General features: G+C 46.8%; 1 protein-coding gene across 1 annotated transcript; it reads left to right on the top strand.

Moving 5' to 3' along the window:
- Nucleotides 1-3,142: 3,142 nt before the first annotated feature.
- On the top strand, nucleotides 3,143-18,906 carry Irf4 (interferon regulatory factor 4). Its single transcript, XM_052728153.1, has 8 exons — nucleotides 3,143-3,421; nucleotides 4,389-4,575; nucleotides 5,443-5,531; nucleotides 6,188-6,329; nucleotides 7,829-7,936; nucleotides 10,077-10,430; nucleotides 13,839-13,951; nucleotides 15,778-18,906. Exons 1-8 carry the CDS (start codon nucleotides 3,206-3,208, stop codon nucleotides 15,916-15,918), a joined length of 1,350 nt encoding a protein of 449 aa, XP_052584113.1. The 5' UTR covers nucleotides 3,143-3,205; the 3' UTR covers nucleotides 15,919-18,906.
- The last annotated feature ends 8,680 nt before the right edge of the window (nucleotides 18,907-27,586 follow it).

The raw sequence follows: 27,586 nt of genomic DNA, 5'->3' as shown, positions 1-27,586 counted from the left end.
AACATGTGTCTCACATGCTTTCACGTGTTGGGGCAAAAGTATGAAAGTAAAAGGGGGGCCCGCTTAAGGATGTGGGACAAGCAAGAAAGCCTGAGGGGTGAGTGGTAAGAAATAGCAATAGAGCTGAGTATTCTATATCTGTGTATGGAAATGTCATAAAGAAACTCATTACTGTGTGCAGTTAAAGGGTGCTAAGAAAATAGAAAGTTTTAATGGTTCATATAGTTTATTGTTTGCACTCACCTCGTCCTTAAATTATCACTTTTAGGGCATCCATACAACAAACGAGTAAACCAGAAGATGGCGTTGAAGATTAGTAATCATATCTTTAAATGCGATAGCCATGTGAAGTCTCAAAAGGTTTCTTGTAATGACTGTTGTTCAAACTTCTGAAAACAGAGGATGTGGATGGGTGAGGAAAATGTTGAAACCGTCTAAGCCAAGGCAGAGGACACGTGTATGAAAGTGCAGAAAAACCTCTGGCTTGCTGTTTTTGCTCTCAGCAGTCTCCTATTTGTGCACTCTTTGAAGAAAAGTAATTCCCGAGCAGCAATGCAGTGCTATCTGAAGGAGCAATCTGCTTTGCTCCGAGATGGGTCTCCAGCAACCAGGACAGTTCCCAACAGACAGAAGGTGTTCAAAGAATATTTTTGAATGAATGAAGCTGTGAAGGAAGAAGAGGGGAAAATGGGTGTGACCAAATTTTTCTTTGAACGAAACTCTGTTGTTTACTACCCAGGCTGTGACAATGGAAAACTGGCTGGGGTGCAATCAAGACATAGCATCCTGTTAATTTCTGAGAAAGCCTGTTGGTATCAGGAAAAAACACTACCTGTGGGCATCACTGTGTCTGTTTTGCAGTGGCTCAACTCAGATGTTTCTTCTGCAGTCCAGGACCCATGGTAGAAGATTAAAGGAAAAACCGAGAAAGAAGCGAAATGAAAAGGCTTTACGGACGTTCCAAGTTGCCCTGTGGCGGCTGTCATCTAAAGTCATATAGAAACTGGGGGTCTGACTACTTACCTGAAAATACCAAGTAGACAAACGCAGTCTTGCAGGCCTCCAATCCAAGCTGGCCTGGAGAAAGCCAGAGGTGAAAACTCGTGTTTGGGCATTCATATCCCACCGGGTAACTGCCTCTCACGAGGCTGAGGTTAAAGCTATCATTTTAAGGTGAACTGACATCCGGAAGTGCTAACTACCTGACTACTTAGGGATCCCCCATCTCTTTTATGTTGCCATAATTGAAACTTCGGGGGCTGTGCGTTGTCTGAGTCATCTCAAGTCATCGGTTTCATACATCCTAAGTGTGTAAGCGTTTCAGACACAGTATATGGACCACGGTTTATGGACTTGCCTTTCTATTTTCTTTTTAATGAGCGTGATATTCTCTCAACACTGCGGAGACACGGGGCTCCCGGTTGCCGGTTCCAAGGATGCCCCCCACCTCTCAGTCTATCTGTTCTGTCAGGTGCTGTGAGAACCAAGTTGCCTGGGCTCCAGACCCTCCACCACTCCCCGCCCTGGCCACGCCGGTAGAGTTGAGCGGTTTCTAGTTATCAGCTAGTCTTGGCACAAGTTCTAGTATCGAGCAGAGATTCCCTTGCAGAGATTCCCTTTGGGAGCTTGGTCCTCCACTGGAACGGGCCATAGTGACTGTCCCACCGGGCTGAGGATTTTCGAGTGTGTCAGAGTCCCAAGCTCCCTCCACTAGAGGGACTGGAGAAAGTCAGAGCTTGTTCGCAAGAGGACAGCCTCTGACCCTGTGGGCTACAGTCCGAAGCTCCTGTCCCAGCCGGATACCCTCTTTCGGCCTGGCACCCGCCAGGGATGGAGGGCGGGTCCTGGTTTAGGCTAGCCACGCCCTCGCAGGCGGAGCCGCCCCGCCCCGCCCAGCGCCGAGACCGGCCCCCCGCTCTATAAAGTTCCTCTTTCTCACCTCGCTTTCTGAGTTTCACCACTTGAACTTGGGACCCTTTGCTGCCCTCAGCTCAGAGTGCGGGTGAGGTAAGACCTGGAGTCGGGCAGAAGGAGGAGTGTGAGGCTTGTGACAGAGGACAGGGCGGGAACGAGAAGCCCATCTTCCATCTCCAAGCCCAAGCTCTGAGGGAACGTGGCAAGATAGGGGGCCCCTGCTCCCCCAATCTGCGCTGGCCCGGGACTTGTGCACTGTTGGTTCTGTGTGAGGCTACTTGAACGGGCGTTCCAGAGCATCCCCACGGGCAGGGCGGGACGAGCTAACGGGACTGTCCTGAGATCAGAGGATCACCCACTGGCAGCAGCTTGTCCACAGGGGTACTGCCATTGACCCTGTCTGCTCCTGTTGGAAGCTTCTTTCCCAATACTGGTTCATAAGGGACCCAAGCTCATAGAGGGCTCCAGCGCGCGATTCCTAGGTCGGATGGCCAAGGAGAGCTGGGAGCTCCAAACTCGGGGCGCTGAGCCCCTTCCCCCATGCCCTCCTTCGCTTCCCGCGCAGGGGAGCTGATGTTGCTGTCCGCAGCACCCAGTATTTCTAGCCACCTCTTCATCCCCGCCTGGGGTCGCGCTGACCCTCTGCAGACTGGAATCTCCCGCTTCTTGAGCCCCATACCCAGACTTCCACTTGTTGCTTCCAGGACCCATTTAATTGTCTCTGGCTGGGTAGGTAGGCCTGGCGTTATCCCGGGGACAGCGTGAGGATGTCCGAGAAAAAAGCCGAAGGAGAGGAGAACTAGGTGCTCCACACCTACAAGGCATGGGCACAGGACCTGGACAAGGACTAGTCCACGTGCCAGGTCCTTCGCGCCCGGGGCCACTAGGGCAGCCTGAACCCAGGAAAAGGCGAGATTAGAAACAGAGTGAGGTAAAAGTGGGGTGAAAACAGCGTGGAGCGGGCAGAGAGGGGTGAGTAAGCAAACGGGACGCCCAGGGTGGCACAAGTCTTGAAGTGTGTCTAGGAGCTTGCGATAGATGGGGTGAGAGGACCGACCTCGAGGACGGTGCGTGCCAGGGATGCTCCCCACACCTTCTCCAAAGTACCTTCTCTTGGGGGACCCTGGCGACATTGGCACTGCAAGCGAGCACTTCGCAGTCTCAGGGACTCCGGGGCCTCGTGGTCACTGCAAGAGTTTGGGACAGGGCGCCCCGAGAGCGATGCGACGGTGGCTGCAGGGAAGTTTATCTCCCCGCAGCGCGCGAGCGCGGGAGGAGGTTGGCACACGGCATGAACCTGGAGGCGGGCAGCCGGGGAGCAGAGTTCGGCATGAGCGCGGTGAGCTGCGGCAACGGGAAACTCCGCCAGTGGCTGATCGACCAGATCGACAGCGGCAAGTACCCCGGGCTGGTGTGGGAGAACGAGGAGAAGAGCGTCTTCCGCATCCCGTGGAAGCACGCGGGCAAGCAGGACTACAACCGCGAGGAGGACGCCGCCCTCTTCAAGGTTACCAGCACTGGGGATCCCAGGGCCGGGGAGAGCGGGGAGAGAGAGGGGAGAGGCGAGTCAGACCGCTCTGGACTCACTGTGCCTCCAGAGCAAGGGACCGGGAGGTCGGGGCGGGGGGGGGGGGGGGGGGGGAGGTCGGGGAGGCAGAGGCCAGACCGTCAAGCATCGGGTCCTGCTTGACAGAAGCCGCGGGAGAAGGGAAAGAGGCTGCAAGCTCTCCCGGGATCACACAAACGGAAAATCGGGTCCCTACACTAAGTTTGTGTGGAGGAAAGTACTTCTAGCTCCAGGAGCATCCCTGGGGCTCAGCGGTGCCCTGAGGCTGGGGTCCTGTAGCACAGCCCATTAGGCTGTTTCCTGCCACTGCCACCACAGACTACTAGGACCACTCTCCGCTTCCCACTCCCTACTTCGCTACTTTTCTGAGTTTCTCTGGGTTTTGTTTCTTTGGGCTCCCCTACTGTCTGGTTCTAGTTCTGGAAGCTTCCATTTCTGTTTCTGTTCTTTGGGTGATTTGGTCTATTCCAAGTCTTCCTATGGGAGCTCCCCGCCTCCACTATGTGAGTCCCTTAGGACTGATGTCCCCAGAGAGCTGGCTCACTGGACTGTGAAGCCCCCAGCCTCCACCTGCCAGCCGGGCAGGGGAAGGGGACTTCCTGCGGGAATTTGTTCAAAGTACCTCAGTGTGACTTCTTAGATGTCCTCTCTGGGGCCTGTCCCTTCCCCAGCTCTGCCCCTAGTCTTGTCCACACTTGATGCAGGCACTGGATGCGTTTAGGCCAGACTAGGGGGTCTCTCTATCTCACTGCAGGGTCCTGGGTGAGAAGTTATTTCCTTAGAGAACTCCGGTATCATCATGTTCCACATTTTGGCCAACAGCAAATCTGAGACACCAATCTTCCTTTCAGAAACACAATCTATAGACTCCATTTGAACTTTGACCTCTCCTTCTCTTTATTCGTAGGCCTGGGCACTGTTTAAAGGAAAGTTCCGCGAAGGGATAGACAAGCCCGATCCTCCTACTTGGAAGACGAGATTAAGATGTGCCCTGAACAAGAGCAATGACTTCGAGGAGCTGGTAGAGAGGAGCCAGCTGGATATCTCCGACCCTTACAAGGTGTACAGGATTGTTCCAGAAGGAGCCAAAAAAGGTAAGGGATTTCCCCAATGTAGGTCACAGGATAGAGGCAGTGGGACACTCACAGAGCCTTAATTCCTACTCAGGGTCACTTTCTACTTCTGTTTTGTAGACTGTTACCTCCTGCCCCGTGGCCACTCCCAGCAGCCTCTTTGCCCATGCTCTCTGGGTTATAAGTGAAAACCTTGTGGTATTAATATAGGGTTACTTCTTTAAAGACTTTAAAGCCCGTGGGCACGTGGCTATGCACATCACATGCAGGCGTTAGGTATTTCCAGTTACTCCATTCAATTAGGATGTGGACCAAAATTCCAAACAAAAGCTGCAAGATCCGTTGAAGTTTTACTTACCTAATATTCTCTAATAATTAAGCAATTTTTAGAGGGGAAAGCACACCGCACACCCCATAAATATTCACATTTATTGTAATAAAAATGCCAGCGTTTCTTTCTATGGCCTGCTGGGGTACTTATGAAAATTTAGATATTCACTTCCCTCTTTCAAAGATTCCGACTGGTGTGTCTAGATGAGAGCCCAGGGATATGCATTTGTTCCAATCATGCAGGGTGCCTCAACTAGGCACCAGCTCACTGCCTGAAACCACTAGGTGGATCACAGAGTCCTGTGTGGTATTGCTTTCTCTGGCTGTCACACACAAGTCTGAGCTGGTTTAGTCAGTTTAACAGCAGAGACAAGTAACTGCTGGAGGGAATTGTTTAAAAAAAAATAACAAAAAAAAAAAAAAACCACCTGATTGGTTAACATGCTATGCATTCTAAGAATAAAGTGCTCAGGTATTTTTCTAAGATTTGCTCTTCAGTTAAGCCAGTTCCTTCTTTTAGTGTTATTTCTTCTTCTTCTTCTTCTTCCCCAAACACAGGAGCAAAGCAGCTCACTTTGGAAGACACACAGATGGCCATGGGCCACCCCTACCCCATGACAGCTCCTTATGGCTCACTGCCAGCTCAGGTATGTGGGGACTGTTGAGCTTGTGGAAGGTGAGGCTGAGTCTTTTGGTTGGCTCCACAGAGAGGGGAAAACACAAACGAAAATAGCAGGACTTACCATTTGCTATGGCTATTACAAATGCTAGCAAAGCCCTGGTCGTAGGAGGATGTTTCGGTTTCAAAGTGGTGTCACTCTCCCTGGTGGTTAAGTTGGGGAGTCTGATGTGTCCCACCTATGGAGATGTGCTCTTCTACTGATGGTCACGTCTTCTGGGAATGAGACCTTTTGTGGGAGTCAAGGATTTTGGAAGTAGTACTTTTATCATGTGAAACCACAGGGCAGCTGACTTCTCTAAGCTTCCCCGATGTGAATTACAGTACTGTTTTATTCACTTTGGTGGCTTAAAAAGGGCAGACTTCGCTGCAGCATTTTTGATGCCAGGCTCAGCCATATGATGAAACTTCACAAAAATCACAGATTTACACAATGTCCTCATTGTGCTTTCAGACCCTCTATGGGTTTTCTACCTAGTGTGGTAGACAGTTCATGCCACTTTTTGGACAAAATGACTTGGCTGCTGGCCAAAAAAGGGGTTCCCTGAGGAGTTGGGGTGGTGAGAAAGCACCCCAACACCCACTGATGTTTTCCTCTTAGCAATGCCTGTGCTCCGTCATCAGGTTCATAACTACATGATGCCACCTCATGACAGAAGCTGGAGGGATTATGCCCCTGATCAGTCACATCCAGAAATCCCATATCAGTGTCCTGTGACGTTTGGCCCCCGCAGTCACCACTGGCAAGGCCCACCTTGTGAAAATGGTAAGGAATGTGTCCAGGAAGGAGACAGAAGAACAACCTGGGCTCAGGGTGTGGGCGACCCCGGGTGATCCTCCCAGGCAGCACAACAGGGCTTTCCCCTACCACAGAGATGCAGAGAGACATCCCATGAAGTTGGGGTGGGGAGGGATCTTGCCTTATCCTGTAGGATGCTGAAGTCCTCAGAGCCATGATAGGCATCACTCTGTGTGGGAAATTAATTAAAAGACCCCAGAAATCATTCAAGCAGCTGAAAAATGTCCCCATTTTTAATAAATAGAGAAAAGCATGGGTATCTACTAGTGTCCAATGTCGATGGGTGTGAATTATAAAACTTGTCTATTTTTTTGTCTCAATTATTTGGTTAACACATTTTCACTCTCCATCACACTCTGCTTTCTTTGTCGTGTTAGGACAGAGAGATAGATTTTGTCAGTCCTCCCTCTGAATTGTCCCTTACAACTGATGGAGAGCTGTAACTTCAGGAGATCATTGTTAGTTCAGGTCCCTCGAGCAGTGATGAGTCATTTGGAGCTGTTCTTGGTACAAAGGGAGGGCCAGAGCAAAAGTAATTCACAAAACTCCTCTACAAAGGGGTGCCAGGCTCCAGAACACCCGCAGGGTCCCCCAGACGCTAGATGAGCTCCCACAGAAGGAATACCGACTAACTGGACACAGAAATTTTCACAAACCATGTTCAGCGAAGCTTTCATTATTTGGTATTTATTTAGGCGAGTGCACTGAGCTATATCTTGCACCCTTTTTTACTGTGTATTTTAAAAGAGAGTCTTGCTGAATTACCCAGGCTAGATTGCTGTTTGATCCTCTTGCCTTGAACTCCTGAGTAGCTGGGATTACAGGCCTGTGCCACCAGGCAGGGCATAAAACAAGCTTCTAGGGGGTCCAAGTTCATTATTTAAACAGAAGTCTTGACACGGGTCACCACATGTGTAGTCCTTTTATATTATCCTGGAAATAATTTCCTTGTCCCAATTTCACCGCCCTCCAGCACCTGCATTCCACCCATGCTTAGACTATGGGTTTAGTGTAATGCAACTTCTCTGATGCCAGGGAACATGGTTCAATTTTCCCCAAAGCTTACAAATGGCAAGCAGAATAAATGAGGATCCAATAATTTATTAATTTTTTTAACCAGCCTTATATAAATCTGAATTCTGGTCCTGCTGGGAGCTTGCTGTGTGAGCTGGTACAAATACCTCCCCCGCCCCGGGCCCCAATTTCCCTGTTGAGAAGTTATGGAGAAAGCTCCATGTTTTCATCCACAGCTGGGCTGTGACACCTTCTTTCATCACCCTGAATTTTTCCCACTGAACTTGGACTTTGGCCTCAGCCTCATAATCACACACTCTGTTGGTAGTGGACGTTTAGAGCCCATCAAGCCTGTGTTAGAAGGTGACAGGACATGGCTCCTCCCATCTTAAGAGCCCCCTGAACTTGGATTCTCTGCTTAGATGTCATTTGATCTTTATTTGCAAATACAGGTTGCCAGGTGACAGGAACCTTTTATGCTTGTGCCCCACCTGAGTCCCAGGCTCCTGGAATCCCCATAGAGCCAAGCATAAGGTCTGCTGAAGCCTTGGCGCTCTCAGGTGAGTGTAGTGCTTCCTTTAAGGCTCGGAGGGAGGTGGCATCTCTCCTCTGGGTAGGCTGGGTGAGGATTTAGACTCTTACCTTACAGGCTCTGGGGTCTGGAGTAGGCATGGCCCAGGCTCCACAAATATCACAGCAAATAAAGAATACTATTAGAAATCTCTGCAGGAGTACCTGCTAGCCAAACACTATTTGGAACAAGTCATTAACCTCTACATCATTACCTGCTCAGCTTTCTAGGAATGTGTAGCCAGGCTCCTCCTCCAGCCAACATACTTCACAGTGCAGAGAGACTTCATAGGCACAAGGGCTTTTCATTACCAAATGCAGTTTGTCCTTTCAGAGTTAGCCACAAAGAGGTGGTCCTGAACTGCTTCCAGGGACACTGGTTCTGGACCCTGGTCTCTCAGACGTTCTTATGCCCCCAAAGGAACATGTTGCTCTGTCTCCCTTGCAACTTCAATAGAATTTTTGAGCATGCATGGATTTGGTCTGATTTTAAAGTTCTGTTACTAATTAAGACTGCACTTAGAGATGCTGACCTGTTTTAAGGAAGCTCCAACATACTTGAAATATGCATCCTATGTTTATTTAGTCTTTAGATGATTTTTTGATGCTTTCAAATGGGAATGAATATTAAAAATGGCTTGCACATCAGAATTCTCACCATGCCTATGACCGCCTTAAAAGTCTGTGATTGAAAACATCAACTACATTTTGACAGTTTTAGACACTTCCCTTGTTTACTGGGGAAGAAGAAGTCTGGTCACCTAGTTCCTTCCAAATCTGATGCTCAGGGAGACATTGTGAGCCACTTAAGGGCAGAAGAGGGACATTTCTGAGCATCAGGGCTTGTCACTGATTCTAGAAAGCTCAAGACCTTCTTCTGGAACATCTAAGACTTGTATGGGTGCCCCAAGAGTAGGAAATCCATAGCTATTTATATCTCAGCAATCTTGTGATTCTGGTGACATTAAATGAAATGAAACCTGCCTTACCAGTCACCTCAGATGGCCAACGCCCCCTCTCTTTGAGTGCCTTGCCTGACTTGCTGTTTATAGAGGCAGCAATGGAAGACACCATGCTGTGGGCTGTCTCAGAACCTACCATTGAAGAATACAAGGGTTTTGTGGGTTTCTTTTTCTGGTTTGCATAATTAATTATCAACCCGGAGTGCACTTTTCAGAAAGCTATTCTTTCCAGGCATTGTTTGGGTTCCAACCACCACCACGGGCATCGTCTCTGCCTGGGGAGCCCTTTGCACACCCAACTTGCCCTTTAAGCCTGTGGGTGGTGTTTTCAAATGGTTTCTGAAATCAATAAAATCATCTGTCAATAAATTCCTGTCTTAAAGCTATAGAAAATAGAGTTGTTGGGTTCGTTTCAAAGTTGAACACAAAGTTTAGAGGGGTTTCAGGAGATTTAACATTGACTATTTTCTCATCAGCTCCTTCCCCTGCCCCAAGAACATTGACTTAAAATAAGAAAATAAAAGTATCAGTTTTCATAGGCCAGAGATTCTTATTTCAGTGCTTACCTCCAACATATCTATGTGGGTTTTTTGTTTTTGTTTTTGTTTTGTTTTTACTTAAACAACATCACGGTGACACTTTAGGGAAGTTCCAAATGTTGACACATTTGCTTTTCTTCTGAGATGTCTCTGTAGTTTTTACTAGTAGAAATTAATCTTAGAGTTGAACTCCAAAATTAAAATTGATTTGGCTGAAAGATGAATTCCCATTCAGTGGTGTTACTTCATATTTTAGACAAAAAGCCATCACTACTAACATCATCATCCCAAAACACCTTCATAACAGAGGTGCTGTCTAGTAAAATTGAGCTGAAAATCCAAGCAATACACCCCTCCCCAAGATGAGTAAATGGCCACATCAACATTTGAAAATGGCCATGTTAGAAAAATAAGTGTCTTTCCAGTCTAAGAATCTGCAGGGGACAAAGGCAGCTAACATCTCCCAGACTTCCTTAATCCTAGGACCTTGTTGGTGGAGCATCTTGACACTCTAGTAGTCCACCTGCTGTACTTCATATCAGTGTAGTAGTCACTGAGTCTTTGGGCCTCTGAGCATTGTGGTATCTGTCCCAGGTCCATCAGCACTGATTCCAGAGTTCTGTTCACAGACTGCCGGCTGCATATCTGCCTGTATTACCGGGACATCCTAGTGAAGGAGCTGACCACGTCCAGCCCCGAAGGCTGCCGGATCTCCCATGGACATACCTATGATGTCAGCAACCTGGACCAGGTCCTGTTCCCCTACCCAGAGGACAGTGGGCAGAGGAAGAACATCGAAAAGTTGTTGAGCCACCTGGAGAGGGGACTGGTCCTCTGGATGGCCCCAGATGGGCTCTATGCCAAAAGACTCTGCCAGAGCAGGATCTACTGGGATGGGCCCCTGGCCCTGTGCAGTGACCGGCCCAACAAACTGGAAAGAGACCAGACTTGCAAGCTCTTTGACACGCAGCAGTTCCTATCAGGTAATACACCTCACAATCTGTTAGAATGGAGGTGGCAATGGGTGCTGGCCAGGAAGGTCCCAAATTGTAGGGTCTGTCTACCCCAGGCAGGGGTCTTTTTCCTGAGGTCAGTGAGCTCACCCACAAATATGGTTTCTGCCTGGTTCGTATCTTACCTTTGTCTGTTGCATGCTTCCCTTATTAGCAAAGGGCCAGGAAGAGGTCCATATGAGCTGGCCAGGATAGACTATGGTGCAGGTTGATATCTTAAGTTATCATTATCATTATTATTATTATTATTGTTGTTGTTGTTACTATTATTAGTCTTTTTTTGAGGCAGGATCTCTATATCTCAGGTTGGCCTAGAACTGGAGATACTTTGGGATTATATGTATGCACCATCACACCTGGCTAATAAATTAAAATGTGGGTTTTCAGCAGCACGTGCCTCTCTCCCCCAGCAAGGTTCCACTGTACTGGCTCTACGCTCTCAGCAAATTTATCTGCTGACACTACAGCTTATTGGGGTTCCTAGAAAAATTGAGAAGGTTAGAAGCACATTGTTAACATTCTTGGTTATGAGATGTGTCACCCTTATAAAAGTACCACACTGCAGGTGGGACCAAGGCTGAGAGTGTAAGGAACAACTTTAGCAAGCGGGAAATGCTGAGAAAGCTTGGCGTTATCTCTGGCATATGAAGGCATCTAGTCATGTTTTCCAGGGCCTATACTTATTATCATTTGAATTTTGATTTTGGTAAGTTAGCCCCGGGCTGGCTTACATGAAGCCATTAGCTTCCCTGCCTGTCTAGCAGAGGATGTCTTTGGGGGAGTAGGCTACTCTGCTGGCTGCTGTCCATCTCCCCATTGTATCCTGAGTGAGCTTGCTTTCTTCTTGATGCCCTTTCCAAACAGCCCACACCTTGGCTTTTTCTGTGCTTTCCATTTCTTGAACCTGAACTTGTTTTGCTCCTTTCATCCATGCACACCATGGTGGTTTAGAATGTATGTGCACTGTGTTATGGCTACATTGCACTAATTAGCGTGTGTATCACCTTGCATGCCCATCTCTTTTTATTTTGGTAAGAACACTACTTGAAATCTACTCTCAGCTATTCTCAAGTACATAGTCCATTATTACAGTCATGAAGATATACCACTGTTGAACTTGTGCTCAGCAAACTCCTCTTGTCTTAGTGAGAGTTTATATTCTTTGAACCACAGCTTTCTCGGCTCTCCCCACTTTGGGTGACCCCCATGCAGTGCTACTTTTATGAGCTCAACTGTATGAGTTCACATGGGTGCATCGTACAGTATTTGTCTTTGTAAGGACGCTTCATTTCACTTAGCACAATGCTCTCCAGGCTCATCTGCATTGTTACAAATGGCAGGCCCTCCTTCTTTTTAAAGGCTTAGTAATCATCTGTTATTATCTGTATCACATGACAGTCTCCTTATCCATGTATTCCTTGGTGGGCACATGGGATGACTCTTTATCTGAGCTGCTTTACCTAGTGTTGTTACCATACGGGAGGGCATCCTTCCATTCATTCACAGTGAAGACATAAAGCACCGATGTTCTCGCTCAGCCTTTTGAGCTCCAGTGACCAGGATTTGCTCAGTCACTCCTTCCTAATACTCCTTTATTTCCCAAAGCAAACATGCTCCTTGATAAATATCCTTTCCTAAGAAAGGTGAAGGATACGTGGTGAAGACCCTTGGAGCTGGGCATGATCTAAGCCTTGGTGGGACTGTTTTGCTTCCCTTGGGTTGAGTTCTAGTGTTCATAGTCCAAAGCAAAGAAAAGCAACTTCTTGGAATGATTGTCTGCACATCCTATATTTGCCCTGGGGTTTGGAAGTCCTCATGTGTTCCCCTAGAAGGCTACCGCCAATTCTCTGCTTGACTAAGGTAACCCAGAACAATGACAATTGCCAGAGACAGAGCTGGGAGGTACACAAGTCTTGTTTTTCTTTTCCCAGTGGGGATCCAGGAGGCAGGTGCCATAGGAGAACGGACACCATGGGCTGGAAATTCACTTTCTAGGACTTATTGGTTATCCATAAGAAAGAGCTGGTCATCTTTGTTTCCTTCATCTGTAGTGGGACCTGTTCTTTTTGCCACCCACAGCCTCCACAGTCCCTAGGCCTCACTGAGGCCCAGGGAAGCGAACACAGCAGCTGAGAGGCACAACAGCCCCTGCACCTTGGGCTTCCCACCCAGTGTTCTTGAGTTAGCAGCTGAGGTGGGCTTTCTCAGAGTTGCTACTCTGACTAGCCTGTGGTGTAGGCGTCTTCCCAGCCACAGGGCTATGTACTTTACACATTGTGACTAAACCATTTGGGTTTGATTTGAATTCTGGAAGAAGAAAGAGAAAGAAAAGCAGGAAATCGGTTCTGTGAGCTTCTAGAAGCTCTTCAGTTGCAGAGAGGAATGGAAATCTTTGATAGCTACCCATTTAGGATTTGCACCCTACTAGGGACAGTCCCTATAGGCTATAGGGTTGAGCCTTCATATCAGATAAGGGCAGAGTCTTCAGGGCTGCTCTGCAAGGGCAGCGCCTTCATGTCAGTTTCATGCAGACAAGACTCTGGGAAGCCAGCGCCAGGAGGAAGAGTAAGGGTTAATGCCAATGGTTGGTTGTGGCTTTCTGTTCGTTCTTTGTAGCCGTGCTGGGGATGGAACCCAGGGCCTTGCACATGGAAGGCAAGTTCTCTGCCAGTGGCGGTGCCCCCAGCCATGGGCAGGTTTCTTTTCAACAGTGTTCTTGTCTGGTTCATGTCTCTCGGGTAGGAAGAGCCTTAGCAGGCACAGCCTTGCCAGAGGGGCCTCATCAGCCCCCTTCTCGCTGCATCATTCTGTCCCCAAAGTGAGAGTGAAGCCTCCTCAGGTCTGTAGTTTGGAGTTTTTGACCTAGTCCCAAGTGGGACACAGCTGCCAACAGCTGGTGTGGGAGACAGATGTCCTTGGTGCCCAAACACCACGTGGCCTCCATGGTTAGGCAGTGATGTTTAAAAATAACCGCAGGCCACCAGAACACTGTGACTTTTTAAGTTGAAATGTCTCCTTTGCCTGTGCTGTTTGTTTGCCTCACCAAGACGACTTTTCTTTGTCTTTTCTGTCCTCCCTCAAATCTTTCTCTGACCTTGTGCATTTCTGTGAGTCCAGGGCTGCAGAACCAAGTTCTTACACTTTGGTCATGTTCCTCAAGAATAATGAAGTAAAATGAGCGTGTGAGATCACATGTGAACGCGAACATGTGGTTTTGGTTTGGTGTCTGGGGTCTGCCCTAAGGGCTGCACTTAGGGAGACAGAGTTCGGGCTCTCCCAAAGCAGAATCACACGTGACTCTTGTTCTCCATTCGGCCCGCTTTACCAGGTGTCTGAGCAGTTTTTTTGTTGTTTTTTTTTTTCCTTGTGGGTTCTCAGAGCTGCAAGTGTTTGCTCACCATGGGCGGCCAGCACCGAGATTCCAGGTGACTCTGTGCTTCGGTGAGGAGTTTCCAGACCCCCAGAGGCAGAGGAAGCTCATCACAGCTCATGTGAGTACCCAGTTACATCTCTGCCGAGTCGCACATTGTGGAGCAGTCCCTTTTAGAGAAGTGACAAGTGAATAGTAAATGTCAGCTCACCTGGGAAAATAAATGCAGCTCTTAAAATAGCACAGGAGGAAGCAGGCCCCAGTGAGCAACACAGCACAGGGACCTGCAACCTGCTTCCAGCCAAGGTTTGTTACCACTGAAGCAGCAGGGTGGATGTCTTAAACCCACAGCTGTGTATGTCCGGTATTCTTCATCTTCCCTTTTACAGGAGTTTTCAATAGTTGGTACTAAGAGCTGCCCTCTGACATCTCTGCTTCTTGTGTGCTTTTAAAATGCTGTCTACTCTCCTAAACCTTCCCTGAGGGGAAGAAGTTACCCTACTGGGCAGATGCCTGTTGTGTATTGTGTAGGTTCCCTCCAGATGGTTCCCAGGCCCTCTTTTTACTGTGGAACTTTGGGAAGTTATTTAATAGTTGGACAAGGAATCTTTGGAGGATACCTGGTCTCTTCAAGAGTCCAGGTAGGCCAGTCCATCCTCACAGCTATCCCAGTTGAAGATGGATGCAACTATGGTCTGTAAATATCTTTTTGCAAAGAAAAAATAACAGGTTTATTTAGATAATGTTTAGCACTCATTTAATAATTAAAAGGTAGTTCTAAATAATTAGAAAATTTTACTTTATTACATATCTAGAAAAGTATCCAGTACCAAGTAAATGTGACATCCCCAGATATTCACATTATCTAAATGCAAATGAGATTTTTAGTTCTGATAGTATTTCTTGGTGAAAATTGAAAGCTGGGCATACAGCTCAGTGGTAAGCAATTGTCTGGTACTGGTAAAGCCTTGGATTCCAGACCCAGCTGGGGATGGGCGTGGGACACTGATGTTGAACATCCAGCCTCCCTTCTTGATTGCAAAACAAAATCCAAGAAGCAACAAAACTATAATCCTGGATGTGACCATTTTCTCAGTTCCATCTGGTGGTTGATACCAAATGAGATTGTAAATGAGTGGATGAGTCTAGCTTTGATAAGCACCATTTTAAAAGTTGTGAGTAAATTCTTGCATCAATCTGATTTTAAAGATTTTGGGTGCAGTGGGACTCCACAAGGAAAGGCAAGGATGGGCCTACAGGTAAAGGACCTCAAAATGCTGCCATATGGTCCATAGATGGGCAAGATACTTGGGTGCATACTCATGGACTCTCCTGGTTTTCTTATTACAAACGTAATTCATATGGGTGCTCACAGAGAAGTCATATCAGTCATTATATATCAAATAACACAAAGTCTTAATGTATATATGATTGGTTGATACAGATCATTCAGCCTGCCTTGGTGAAGGCTGGCTTTGATTGGGAATGTGATCTATGCTCAGAAGCATAGTTGTGCATATTACACAGTCATCTGATCATTCAGGGTAATCCCCTCTCCCTGTCAAACTCATGAACTTAACTTATCCTAAGTTTTATTTAGCCTTTTAATTTGATCATTTCACCTGATAATATCTAGTCATTCAGTTAAACAAATTCCAAGAGGCAATTGGTTTGAAAATGCCACATTTAGCTTCAATTATAAAACCAAGAATTCTATTCCCAGGATATTATATTCCAGGTATTGTAAGGGCAAACAAAACTGGCTTTTCAAATGGCTCTGAACATGAAAATGCTTTGCTATGTTATCTTATATAGCTTGTGGTTTTGCTTAGAGTCTGAGGGTCATTTCATGATGTGTCAAATTGTATGGCTCTAAAAGATTGTTTTTTAATGTCTACTAATGCTTTAATGTCTACTAATGTCTTTTTAAAAAATGTCTAATTAAAGGTGGAACCTCTGCTAGCCAAACAACTATATTATTTTGCTCAACAAAACAGTGGACATTTCCTGAGGGGCTACGATATACCCGAGCACATTAGCACTCCAGACTACCACCGATCCCTCCGTCATTCCTCCATTCAAGAGTGAGCCAGCCTTTGAGCCAGCCGCATGAAGGATTTTGCTTCATTGTAAATACTCTGACATGGCAGCTGATTGACGCCCCTTTTCTTTGGAAGAACTAAGAAGTGGGTTCACAGCTGAGGACAACAACAACAACAGGGATTTGTGAAGAAAACAGCTCTCTCTGCTCAAGAGAGGCGCTTGTCCTACAAGAGTGACTGTCATCCAGGTCTTGACAAGTGCCGGTATTTTGGTGACTGTGCCCTGGCTTATGACTGTGAAACTTAATCAGTGATGTGTTTACATGTACTTAAATGCTGGCTTGAGCCTGGTGTAGACTGGCTTCCAGCTTGAAGACTGGAAAACTGTGTCAGTGTGAATCCCTGACGAGAGAAGGCAGACTTAAGTATTACTGGTCCATTTCTCAGGGAAGTCAAGTCTGAACCGGAGACTACTGTGCCCACCCACAGAGAAATGTGTTCCTGGATGGAGGAGCTGTAGTTCTCCTGGATCACGCCCACTGAGTGAAGGGACCTGAATCTCAGCCCCAGACTAGGTCGCAATGTCTCCAGGCCATGCAGAGTCTCTCTAAGGGGACCCTTCATCCTATGTGCTCCCTCTTAGGCCTTCTCTGACAAGTCAGCTGGTGAACGCTGTGGTTACCTACTTGAGCCAAAAAGCATCAGGGGATACATAAGATGGGGCACGTTTGTATGTCCTTCTAGCTAACAATGACTAGAAAGCATTTTTTGTGGTCTCCCCTTTCGGTTTTGCCTCTCATTCTTTAGAATTGTTGCTGGCTTCATGTTTTTTCTTTTCAGAAATGAAAGGAAGGAAGAGAGAGAAAGAAATCAAGAGACTGAATACTAGAGATAGTTTTTTAAAGTTCTGTGCCATTTCCCCTTCTATTTGTTTTGTTGGCTATCAGCAGTCTCCATGGCAACACTGGAGGGGTGGAGCCTTTGCGCAGGTTGGGAACTGTCAGGACACCGTGGTTCAGCTGACTGTACAGCTGCAGACTCAGGGGGCTGTTTCTGCTTATTTTGTATATTAGATGCTTCCTTGTGCCAATAATAGTTTGACAGAGCCTCAAAATTACTGAGCTTTTCCAAAAATACATTTTAGTTTTAGTTTTCTACACATATACATGAAGTTGCCTTTAAAAAGAGAGAGAGAGAGAAAGCGAGAGAGAGAGAGAGAGAGAGAGAGAGAGAGAGAGAGAGAGAGAGAGAGAGAGAGAAAGAGGGAAATGTGTTGACACACTTTTATGTACCTAACTATGCGGACTTACCTCATCTTTTGAGTGGCATGTGGAATTCTACTTCACTGTGCCTGGCTGTGGTTCGATATCTCATTAGCTACTTGTTGTGGATGCATCCCAGCAGCCCACTGAGTCTCGTGAACTGAAGTCATTTATACATCTTATAGATGCAAAACATTTTGGGGTATATTATCCCAAGGGAAAATGAAGAAAAAGTTGGGAACTGCTCTTTCCCGGAGGCCCCAAACCATAGCTAGCGTCCTGGAGAACATTCAACCACACCCACATCTGGCACTTCACCAAAGTTCTCTCCCCATCCTGTGTGACCATGACTCTTCTTCCCCTAAGCAGATGCTTCATCCCAAATGCCATGTGAATTCTTTTCTTTTTCCTTCATGTTATGCTGCTTTAACAGTGATGCTGAGTTTTCTGGAAAATGTTTGATGGTTTGGACCACCAAGTCTTATCTCACTTTACAGCCATGCATGCTGATGGCTTCACCCTTGAGGGATCTGTAGGAAAGTGAAGCCCAGAATGATCAGGCGAACACTCCTGACACAGGAAAGAATGGCTTCCTCATCCCTGTTGAAACAAAGTGGGATGCACATACTGGAATCTAGTTTGCCCTCGTTGTAAGACACCGTTGAAGAGGGAGGCTGTGGAACACTCCATCACAGGGAGAAAGTATACAAGTTTCGTGGGAGCATACTGTTAGCTTGTTTCTTGTCTTTGAGCAATTATTAATGTCTATAGTTTCAAACTAAAAGCCCCAAACCCCTCTGTTGCTGTCCTGGACGAAGAAGGTGATAGAAACCACCTTTTGAGATACAGCTAGACTCGATTGGAGCAGCGACGGGCCTGCTCCACTGAGAAGAGGCCTGGGTGTACTGCCTGAGTGGCTGTATGCCAAGCACACAAGGAATGCCAGCAGGCTGAGTTTGGCAGCTGATTAAGGCACGTGTGAGGTGCCCTTACTCTGTAGAGGAGTTGAGTGTGAGCCCCAGCAGTAGAGGAGTCTGGGAGTCTGGGCATCATGTCCTACACAGGAAGGGCCTTCAGTACTGCTTTAAGAACTTATGTTTCCATGGGTGACATTTTGACAACAATTCAAACAAGGTTTAAATGCCCTTTCATTCCAGTCAGTCTTGTCCTTCCTACTGGTCAATATTTTTTTGTTGTTCTTGGTGGAAATTGTGAAATTGTTAAGGCCTTCCTTTTTGTTATTTATCTCCCTAAGTCAAGTGGCTGCTGTATCCATTTGGATGTTGCCATAGGCTGCCCTACCACACACATCTTTTCGCAAGCTGCCTCCTCAGTAGCTGAGCCCTGCGCTGTAAGGGGGGCTCACCTGGTCTTTTGTAACTGCTGCTCACTCTCACATGGACGCAGGGATGATTGATTTTCTGAATCTATCTTCACTGCTTTAAGAAACGTGTCTCCAGAGATTACTACAGTGAACGAGAAGAGAAAGGCGGGCAGGCCAGCTCTATTAGACACTGCTATATGTTTCCCACTCCTCAAGGTGGACCAACCTCAGAGAGAGAGACATCCATGCCCTCCTGCTCCCATGCCTCGGGCACCCACTTCATAGTGTGAGAACTGTGAGGGGCCAGGACTCAGAGATCTCTGGCTTAGAGCCCATACTTTGGGGGTTCTGCCATGTCTGAGCCTGGAAGGCAAGGACGCCTGCCATCCTGCATGCACTGTTTGCATACGCCATGGATTTTGCTGTAAACTTGCTTCACAAAGCAAACTGTGTGTTTTAAAATATTTGATAAATAAAGCATTTCTAGGAAGATTGACTGTGGCGCATGTTTAATGCCGTCCTGACAGCCCTTGAAATACTTCCTCCATCTGCTGGGTTCTTGGTGAGGCTGTCAGCACCCCTACTTCCTTCCTGGCTGCCTGTGTGTCCTTGAAATCAGAGCTTTAAAGCATTCAGCTGAAGAGAGAGAGAGAGAGAGAGAGAGAGAGAGAGAGAGAGAGAGAGAGAGAGAGAGGAGAGAGAAGCGGGGGGGGGGGGGGAGACAGCACGCAGCACGCTAGCTCCACAACTGTGCCATTATGAGCCTGTGTCTTCAGCTGTGTTTGAGGGGAGCACCTATTCACCCCACGCTCCCCCTGCCCTGTTATTTCCTCCCTAAAGCTGTGTTCTGAAAGGACTGGTGGATCCAGGGTTTGTTTGTTTTTTATTCATTTTAAGAAAAAAATTGATTTATAGTGCATGTGTGTGTTTGCCTATGTGCAGGTACATGCACATGCAGGCACCTGTAGAGCCAAGAAGGGGATCTGATCCCCTGTGACTGTTGTTACAGGGGTTGTTAGCCACATATGTGGGGACTGGGAACAGAATTCCGGTCCTCTGGAAGAGCAGTAAGTACTCTTAATGAAGCTGAGCCATCTCTCCAGACAGTTGAAATAGTTTTTAATTAAAACAATGTTTTGTTTTATACTTCAAGTCCCTCTGAGTTTGTTGTCACAGAGGTAACATACAGTGAGCCTGCATTCTGATAGGGCAGATTTTAGGGGACAGGCACAGGATGTAGGTAGAAACCTGGGTGTCCCCCAGAATAACTTGGCTGGAATTCTCTCTGAGAATCCAAGCCAGAGAATCTCTTTCTCAGCTGAATCTCTTTTCCTGACATGGCTGTGAACTCCCATATTGTCTCGTCTCATAAGAATCCTGTCAGCCCACAACTGTAGCCTGAGCTGTGAAAAGCTCAGGGCTTCACAGAGCTCTGGGGAAAGGTTTTAGTTTGGCTGTAGGATACCCAGAATATCAGGGTAATTTTGAATTTACTAAATGGTAACCAGTTACCCCAGTACTTCTACTTCGGGAGCTCCCTGTGCCCATAAGCATAGATGGATTAAAGTCAGCACACACACAGCCAAGATTTCACCAAGTAATTCTGCTACTCGAACCTACACTTGCTTGAATGGATTTTGCTGGCTCAAGCTCTTAGGTAATTTTATATTTCTGCTGGGCTCCAGGTCTTAACATTTTCTTTCCAGTGCAAGTTTGACTGTTGGTTTGGTTTCCTGTAATCAATTGGTAGTTCCAGGACAAACACTGTTGTGCCTTGCACATGAGCAATACTCACCTATCTCAGAAAAACATGGTACCCATGCATGCCATTTTTCTGGGAAGGAACTGTAGGGTTGGCTGTAATGTCTCACATTTTCCAGCAGAGGCATTTTTTTTTTTCAATTTATGTCTAGTTTTGAATTCCAGGGCGTCTGAGGCCAACCAGGATGTGCCTTCTTCAGCTCAAGCAGTAGCTGGAGGGCTGTCTTGAGGATGTCTTCACAGGTACCCTGTTCCTCTCCCCTGGGAGACTTCTCCTGCCACCTGCTCACCTAGGCAGCCCTCTCCCATGAGATTGGAGTGTCCTTTCTAGAAACATGTCACCTCTCGTGTGTACTCCGTTTGGTTCTGAGAAGAGTGGCATTTCTGTGCCACTAAGAAATGATTTCACACTCTGTCTCCGGCTTTGCCTTCTCTCCTTTAGGACCAGGGAGCAAAATGGCCCAAACATTGAGAAAGACAAATCCTGCCAGCCCTGTTGGCCTTCTCGCTTAGCAGAAGAAAATGCTTAATCTAGGGAGATAAGACAGAAGATGAGACCAAATGAGGTGTAGATGCCAGCAGCCCCTTAAAAAGAGAATTATATTCTGCCTTCTGGAAGTAATCTGAGAGAGGTCTGCTGGAAGGAATGGTGGCAACCACATGTGATAAAGGACCACAAACTCCATGGTTGACTATGTGGACCAGTAACCAAGAAGAATGGACTTGCTGAGATGGGTCTGAGCAGAGCTGAATATGGGGCCAGAACCTACAAACACATGCACATGAACGGGGGGTGAGGCAGAGTTAGGGTCCTAATAGCTCCTTCAGGGGCACAGCCTCAACGTCTAACTTCCTCACATTAGGCCCCAGCTATCAAAGGATGAACTGAAGATGTCTCTCCTTCCAGTACTGCTTACCAACCACTGAAGCTATGTAATGTCTTTGTCTACAGCGTAGCACTGGCTGTTCTTGATGGCAATTTCCAAGCTCATTGATTTGTCCTTCTGACTGTCAACTCTTTAAAGACAGAAACTGTATATACCATTACGGACCCGTTATCTGCCCATGGTGGGAACTTAGTAAATAGATGGAGAAAGATGGACTTAGTGAACTTAGGTAACTCTGCAAGTCTGTGTAGCACTGTCCATTAAAATCCATAGACCACCTATCTATGGACCAAAATAGTGCATAACCGCTTAACACTGGATACTAGTTAAGGACTTTATGGCACGAGAAAACCTACTTTGTTAGGGTCAAAGAAAGTATTTTAAATTATGTAATATATGACAGATTAGAACCCATTTCTGTATGATCTGGTAAAAGACCCGAGATGGGATAAAAAAAAATTGATCCAATTCTTATCAGAGAAAGCTGAACAAAACAGAAATATCCCAAGTGGAATTTTCCTCTTTAAAAAAATAAATAATAACCAAGATGGTGCCCAACCACAGCACAGTGGGTCCAGGTCAGCAGAAGTACCAGAGAGGAGCTCTCTACTCTGAGATGTAGGCACCACAAGAACAGCTGACTAGAGAGATACTATCGAGGCTGCGGAGATGTAACTGGGCGCTAGATAGAGCGTGTGTGAAGAGATTTCTGAAGCAGATGTAGTTGGCAGACTGAGGTGGCAGTGTACTCTGTGAGCCTGAAGTTCATATTATCCACGGGTGGCCAGGAATGAATTGATCAAGAGGTATAATCCCAGTCCCATGGGGGCTCCACAGCCACCAGTCCACAGTTCATGGGCTTCCACTAGTGTGGCTGGTCATCTCTGCACATCCTCCCATCATGATCTCGACGTCCCTCGCCTGCAGAATCCCTCTTCTCTCTCATCAATTGGATTCCCAGAGCTCAGCCTGGTGCCTGGCCATGGATCTCTGCATGTGCCTCCATCAGTCACAAAGGCTCTATGATGACAATTAGGTTATTTGCTAGGCTGGTCACTAGAGTAGACCGGTCCAGGCACCCTCTGGACCACTGCCAGCAGATCAGGGTGGGGTCATCCTTGTGGATACCTGAGAGCTTCCCCAGCACCCTGCCTCTTCCTATTCCCATGATGTCCTCATCTATCATGGTATCTTCCTCCCTGCCCTCCCACTCTGTCCCTGTTCTAGGTTGACCCTCCCATTTCCTTATGTTCTTATCCCCCACTCCTCACCCTCTGCCACCCCCCACACCCAGTCCGCTCATGTAGATCTCATCCACTTCTCCTTCGCAGGGTCATCCATGTGTCCATCCTAGGGTCTTTCCCTGTTAGCTAGCCTCTCTGGAGTTGTGGGTTGCAGTCTGGCCATCCCTTCCCTCACATCTAGTATCCACTTACGAGTGAGTACATACTTTGTTTGTCCTTCTGAGTCTGGGTTACCTCACTCAAGATGGAAGACAGTTGTTTGGCTCGAACTGTTTGGGAGGCACCCAGGCAGGAGGATCGGGATCTGTCCCTGGTCTATGGGCAGGCTTCTGGGAATCCGGTGCCTGCAGTGTAACACCTTGCACAGCCTTTGTGCAGTGGAAAGGAGCTTGGACCTGCCTAGGCTGTGTGCTGGGCTCTGCTGACTCCCCATGGGAGACCTCGATTTGGAGGATGTGGGGATGCGGGGTGGCTCAGGAAAGAGGGCGGGGGTGGGGTGGGGTGGGGGAGGGAGGAGAGGGGATCTGTGGATGGTATGTGGAGTGAGTAGAAAATTTCTTAATAAAGAAAAAAATTTGAAGTGGAAAAAAAAATAAAGCCCACTAAGAAATCATTAAAAAAAAAGAAAAAAGGTATAATCCCCACCACTGACTGCTTGGATGAGCTACATAGTAACTCAGAAAGTATGCTGCTGAACTTGCACAGTCTCAGGTGGATGTGACTGGAAAGAGACCTACTAGTTACAAGGGTCAACATAGGCAGGTAGGCATTCCACATCCTCTCAGAGCCTTGGTCACAGGAAACCCTGTAAATGGGAAAGAATGACACTCTAAACAGCAGAGATGAACTTGTAATTAGAAGGTGGAATATCTCAGACTGGAGAATTCCAGCAGAGTTCCCACAGCAGAAATGCCTCTCCTTAGGAAGGACACACTGACTTATCTTATTTGAATTGTTAAAGCCTGCAGCCACCACCCAAAACCCATCTAGCAGAGATTGCTACAAAAGATAATAAAGCAGTTGGGAAAAACCATATTATTCCAACTAGGAAGCACCATGGACTAAGGTTATTTTATCTCTATTTAATTTTTTTACTTAAAATACTTTAAATGTACACCCTTGTACTTCAATTAGTCCATTATGATTTGGCTTCTACCTTGCCTAAGTAGGCATTTATAAATGCCCTTTTTCTCTGCATCTATGCCCGAGTATTTTCCTTATTATCTCATACCTCTTACCCACACACATTCACACTTTACTTCCTCTTTTCTCCTTTTCCCATCCCACCTCATTTCAACACTTAGTTATTTATATCCATTAAATGATTAACCATGTCATACACAGTCAGCACGCTAGGGCTGCTATCTCTGAAACTTCCTGGGACACAAATGAGTGCATGTGTCTTCTCTGCGAGTTAGCACCAGGACTGCTGTGAATCCGTCACCTCTGTTACTGCAGTTGGCTTTCTCCCTAAATAGTCCTGGGGAGCATGAGTTCAGGTGAAGACAGTTCACCAGGAAGACTCGGGAGAAACAAAATAAACACACAAAAAGGGTGGAGGAAAGAATAAAAACTGGAGGACACATCCAACCAAGTAGATGTGTAAACCAAAACGAAGATACACAACACGGGAAACAGTTGCCACTTTGATGCCTCCACAGCTTCACAACTTAATTCTGGGAAAAAAAAAGATGAAATGATAGAAAAAGATGCCATGGTCTCACTTTAATAAAGGGCCAATGACAACATAGAGGAGTCTAAAATGTAGATGAATGAAGTAAGGCAACCAACTCAGGTTCTAGATTGCAAGTGTGCAAAGAAAAAAATATTAAAAGCTGTAAGTGATGTAAAAATATTAAAATCTGTGACTAAGGATGTCTGAAGAGTCATGTGGAGACCTACTATTTTACGAACTTCATACACACACAGGGAATAATGCTTATCCCTGGAGCCATATGCTGCCAGTAACAAGTATGAGATACTTCCCCTCGAGCTGTGGGTCAGAGGTGTCCTGGAGACCCTCAAAACAATGCATACCATTGTCATTGCTGTTGGTTGCCCACCAGAACTTCATGGGAAAACCCTGTTGCTGAAGACATCACACACATTGGTCACAGGAGCAGAGAAATCTAGTCGGTACTGACCGGGAAACTACCTAGCTTTCATAGTACTTCAGGTTGTTACACAGGAAAAGGGGAATGTCAAAAGCAATCTTACCCAGCCGTGAACCCTGCACAATATAGTAATGATTTGTATGACACAGCAATGGCATGTACGTTGTATAGGCAACCAACTACTTTCTGATTGGATTTAACGTCTATTCCACAGGAGGAAACTCATGCCTGTTTACTGTAAATCAAGAATCCATGCTAGATGAGTAAGGTAACCCAGACCCAGAAAGACAAACATGGTATGTACTCACTCTTAAATGGATATTAGACAGAAAGCAAAAGATAACCAAGCTACAATCCACAACCCTAGAGAAGCTAGGTTTAAAAAGGAGGACCCTAAGAGTGACACACATGGAGGGCCCCAGGAAAGAAAAATAATTAAGATCTCCTGAATAAAGTGGGAGGGGGGTAGAAGGGAAGGGATGGGGGATGGGAACAGGAGGGACTGAGATGGCCAAGTAGAGGGAGGGACAGAGAAGGAGAACAATGAAAGAGATATCATGGTAGAGGGAGCCATGAGGGGGTTAGGGAGAAACCTGGTGCTAGGGAAATTCCCAGGAATCCACAAGGATGACACCAGCTAAAACTCCTAGCAATAATGGAAAGGGTGCCTGAACTTACCTTCCCCTATAATCAGAGTAATGACTACTCTAATTGTCATTATAGAACCTACATCCAGTAACTGATGGAAGCAGATGCAATGGTCGACAACCAAGCACTGGGATGAACTCCTAGACTTGAGTTGAAGAGAAGGAGGAGGGATCACAGGAGCAAGTGAGGTCAAGATCATGATGGGGAAAACCACAGAGACAGCTGACCCAAGCTAGTGGGAGCTCATGGACTCTGGCCTGTTAGCTAGGGAACATGCATGGGACCAAACTAGACCCTCTGAATGTGAGTGACAGTGGTGTGGCTAGAGCTGTTTGGGGAGCCCCTGGCAGTGGGATCATTATCCCAGGTGCATGAAATGGCTTTTTGGAACACATTCCCTAGGGTGGGATACCTTGCTCAGCCTTGATACAAGGGGGGAAAGGCTTGGTCCTGCTTCAGCTTAGTATGCCAGACTTTGTTGACTCCCCAAGGGAGGCCTTAACCTCTCTGAGGAGTGGATGGGGGTGAGTTAGGGGAAGCTGAGGGGGCGGGAGAAGGGGAGGGAGGGGGAACTTGGATTGGTATGTAAAATTAAACAAAAAAATTGTTTTCTTTTTCTTTTTTTTAATTTAAGAAATTTTTAAATTCGTTTTACATACCAACCACAGATTCCCCACTCATCCTTCCTTCTGCTCCCCTCCAGCCTTCCCCCTCCCTGGCCCACCCCACAATCCCCTTCTCTAAAAGGGTAAGGGCTCCCATGGGGAGTTAGCAAAGCATGGAGCATTTAGTTGAAGCAGGACCAAGCCCTACCCCCTGCATCTAGGGGGAGCAAGGCTTCCCACCATAGGTAATGGGCTCCATAAAGCCATTCCTACACCAGGGATAGATCCTGGTCCCACTGTCAAGGGTCCTTTAAACAGACCAAGCTACACACTGTCTCCCATATGCAGGGGGCCTAGTCTGGTCTCATGCAGGCTCCACAGCTGTTGGTCTAAAGTTCATGAGTTCCTATGAGCTTGGTTCAGTTGTTTCTATAGATTTCCCCATCATGATCTTGACCCCCCTTGCTCACAGAATCCCTCTTCTCTCCCTTTGACTGGACTCCCGGAGCTTGGCCTGGTGCTTGGCTGTGGATCTCTGCATCTGCCTCCATCAGTTACTGGACAAAGGCTCTATGATGACAGTTAGGGTATTCACCAATCTGATTACCGGGGTAGGCCAGTTCAGGCACCCTCTCCACTATTGCTAGTAGTCTAGGCTGGGGTTGTCCTTGTGAATTTCTAGGAATTTTCCTAGCACCAGGTTCCTCCTTAAACCCATAATGTCTCCCTCTATCAAGATATCTCTTTCATTGCTCTCCCACTCTGTCCTGAATCTTCCAGCTCAACCATCCCATTCCCTCATGTTCTCATCCCCCATCCCCTCCCCTCTATTGCCCTCCTCACCCCCAGTTTATTCATGGAGATCTCATATTTCCCCTTCCCAAGGAGATCCATGTGTCCTTCTCAGGGTCCTCCTTGTTAGCTACCTTCTCTGGAGTTGTATGTTGTAGTCTAGTTACCCTTTGCTTTTTTACCTCTAGTATCCACTTATGAGTGAGTACATACCATGTTTGTCTTTCTGAGTCTGGGCTACCTACTCAGATGGAACTAGAAAAAATCATCCTATTTGCCTGCAAATTTCATGATGTCATTGCTTTTTACAGCTGATTAATATTCCATTGTGTAAATGTACCATATTTTCTTTATCTTTATTCTTCAGTTGAGGGGTACCTAGGTTGTTTCCAGGTTCCGGCTATTACAAATAATGAGAACCCATGGTAGAGGATCTCATAGGCACCAGGGGTGAATCCAATTCTATTAAGTGGGAATAGTTTCAAACTGTCCCCCAAATTTGTATCTTTATACCCACAGATCAGTGCAACTCTCACACCTCGTCTAGGAAGTTTCTTCATGTAGTAGATGGTGGTTACAGTAGAAACTCGCACATGGCTGAAATGCAGGGAATAAGTGTCAGTGGAATTCTCAACCACAAATGGGACATCCAAGTCATACCCCTCCAAAGATCAGGGACCATTAAGAAGAAGGAGGCAGAAAGATGGTAAGCTCCAGATATTGAGGAGAACCAGAGCAAAACAGTGTCTCCTAGACACAGAAGAACTCTGGCATGTGGCACTCATGAACAAGATCAAGTCAGTCAACATTATGGCATAGAAAGGAAAGACGATCATGAGCCCCCACTCCTAACTGAAGAGCTACAGACAATTCATGGCTTCTTGGGGGAGAGAGAGTAATTTTCTTTAAAAGTGTGACCTGGTAAGTCAACCATGCTCCAGTGTATGGCCTCACATCTAGGAGTGTATGACAGTACTAATCGGACTTATGTGTTATTTTAAAAAGAAGACATGGGCTGGGTGGTGGTGGTGCACGTCTTTAATCCCAGCACTCGGGAGGCAGAGGCAGGTGGATCTC

This window comes from Peromyscus californicus, unplaced genomic scaffold (assembly GCF_007827085.1).
Source record: "Peromyscus californicus insignis strain IS unplaced genomic scaffold, ASM782708v3 Scaffold_8__1_contigs__length_139910024, whole genome shotgun sequence".
Classification (NCBI taxonomy): Eukaryota; Metazoa; Chordata; class Mammalia; order Rodentia; family Cricetidae; genus Peromyscus; species Peromyscus californicus.
Note: the sequence above shows the minus strand (reverse complement) of the source record. Positions and strands in the feature narration are given on the sequence as shown.

Bases quoted from the DNA above. Each gene is read 5' to 3' on its own strand.
- Irf4 (XM_052728153.1), top strand. From the start codon at position 3,206: ATGAACCTGGAGGCGGGCAGCCGGGGAGCAGAGTTCGGCATGAGCGCG. The intron at 4,576-5,442 runs GTAAGGGATTTC...CCCCAAACACAG, and splicing joins TCCAGAAGGAGCCAAAAAAG to GAGCAAAGCAGCTCACTTTG. The intron at 7,937-10,076 runs GTGAGTGTAGTG...TTCTGTTCACAG, and splicing joins TGAAGCCTTGGCGCTCTCAG to ACTGCCGGCTGCATATCTGC.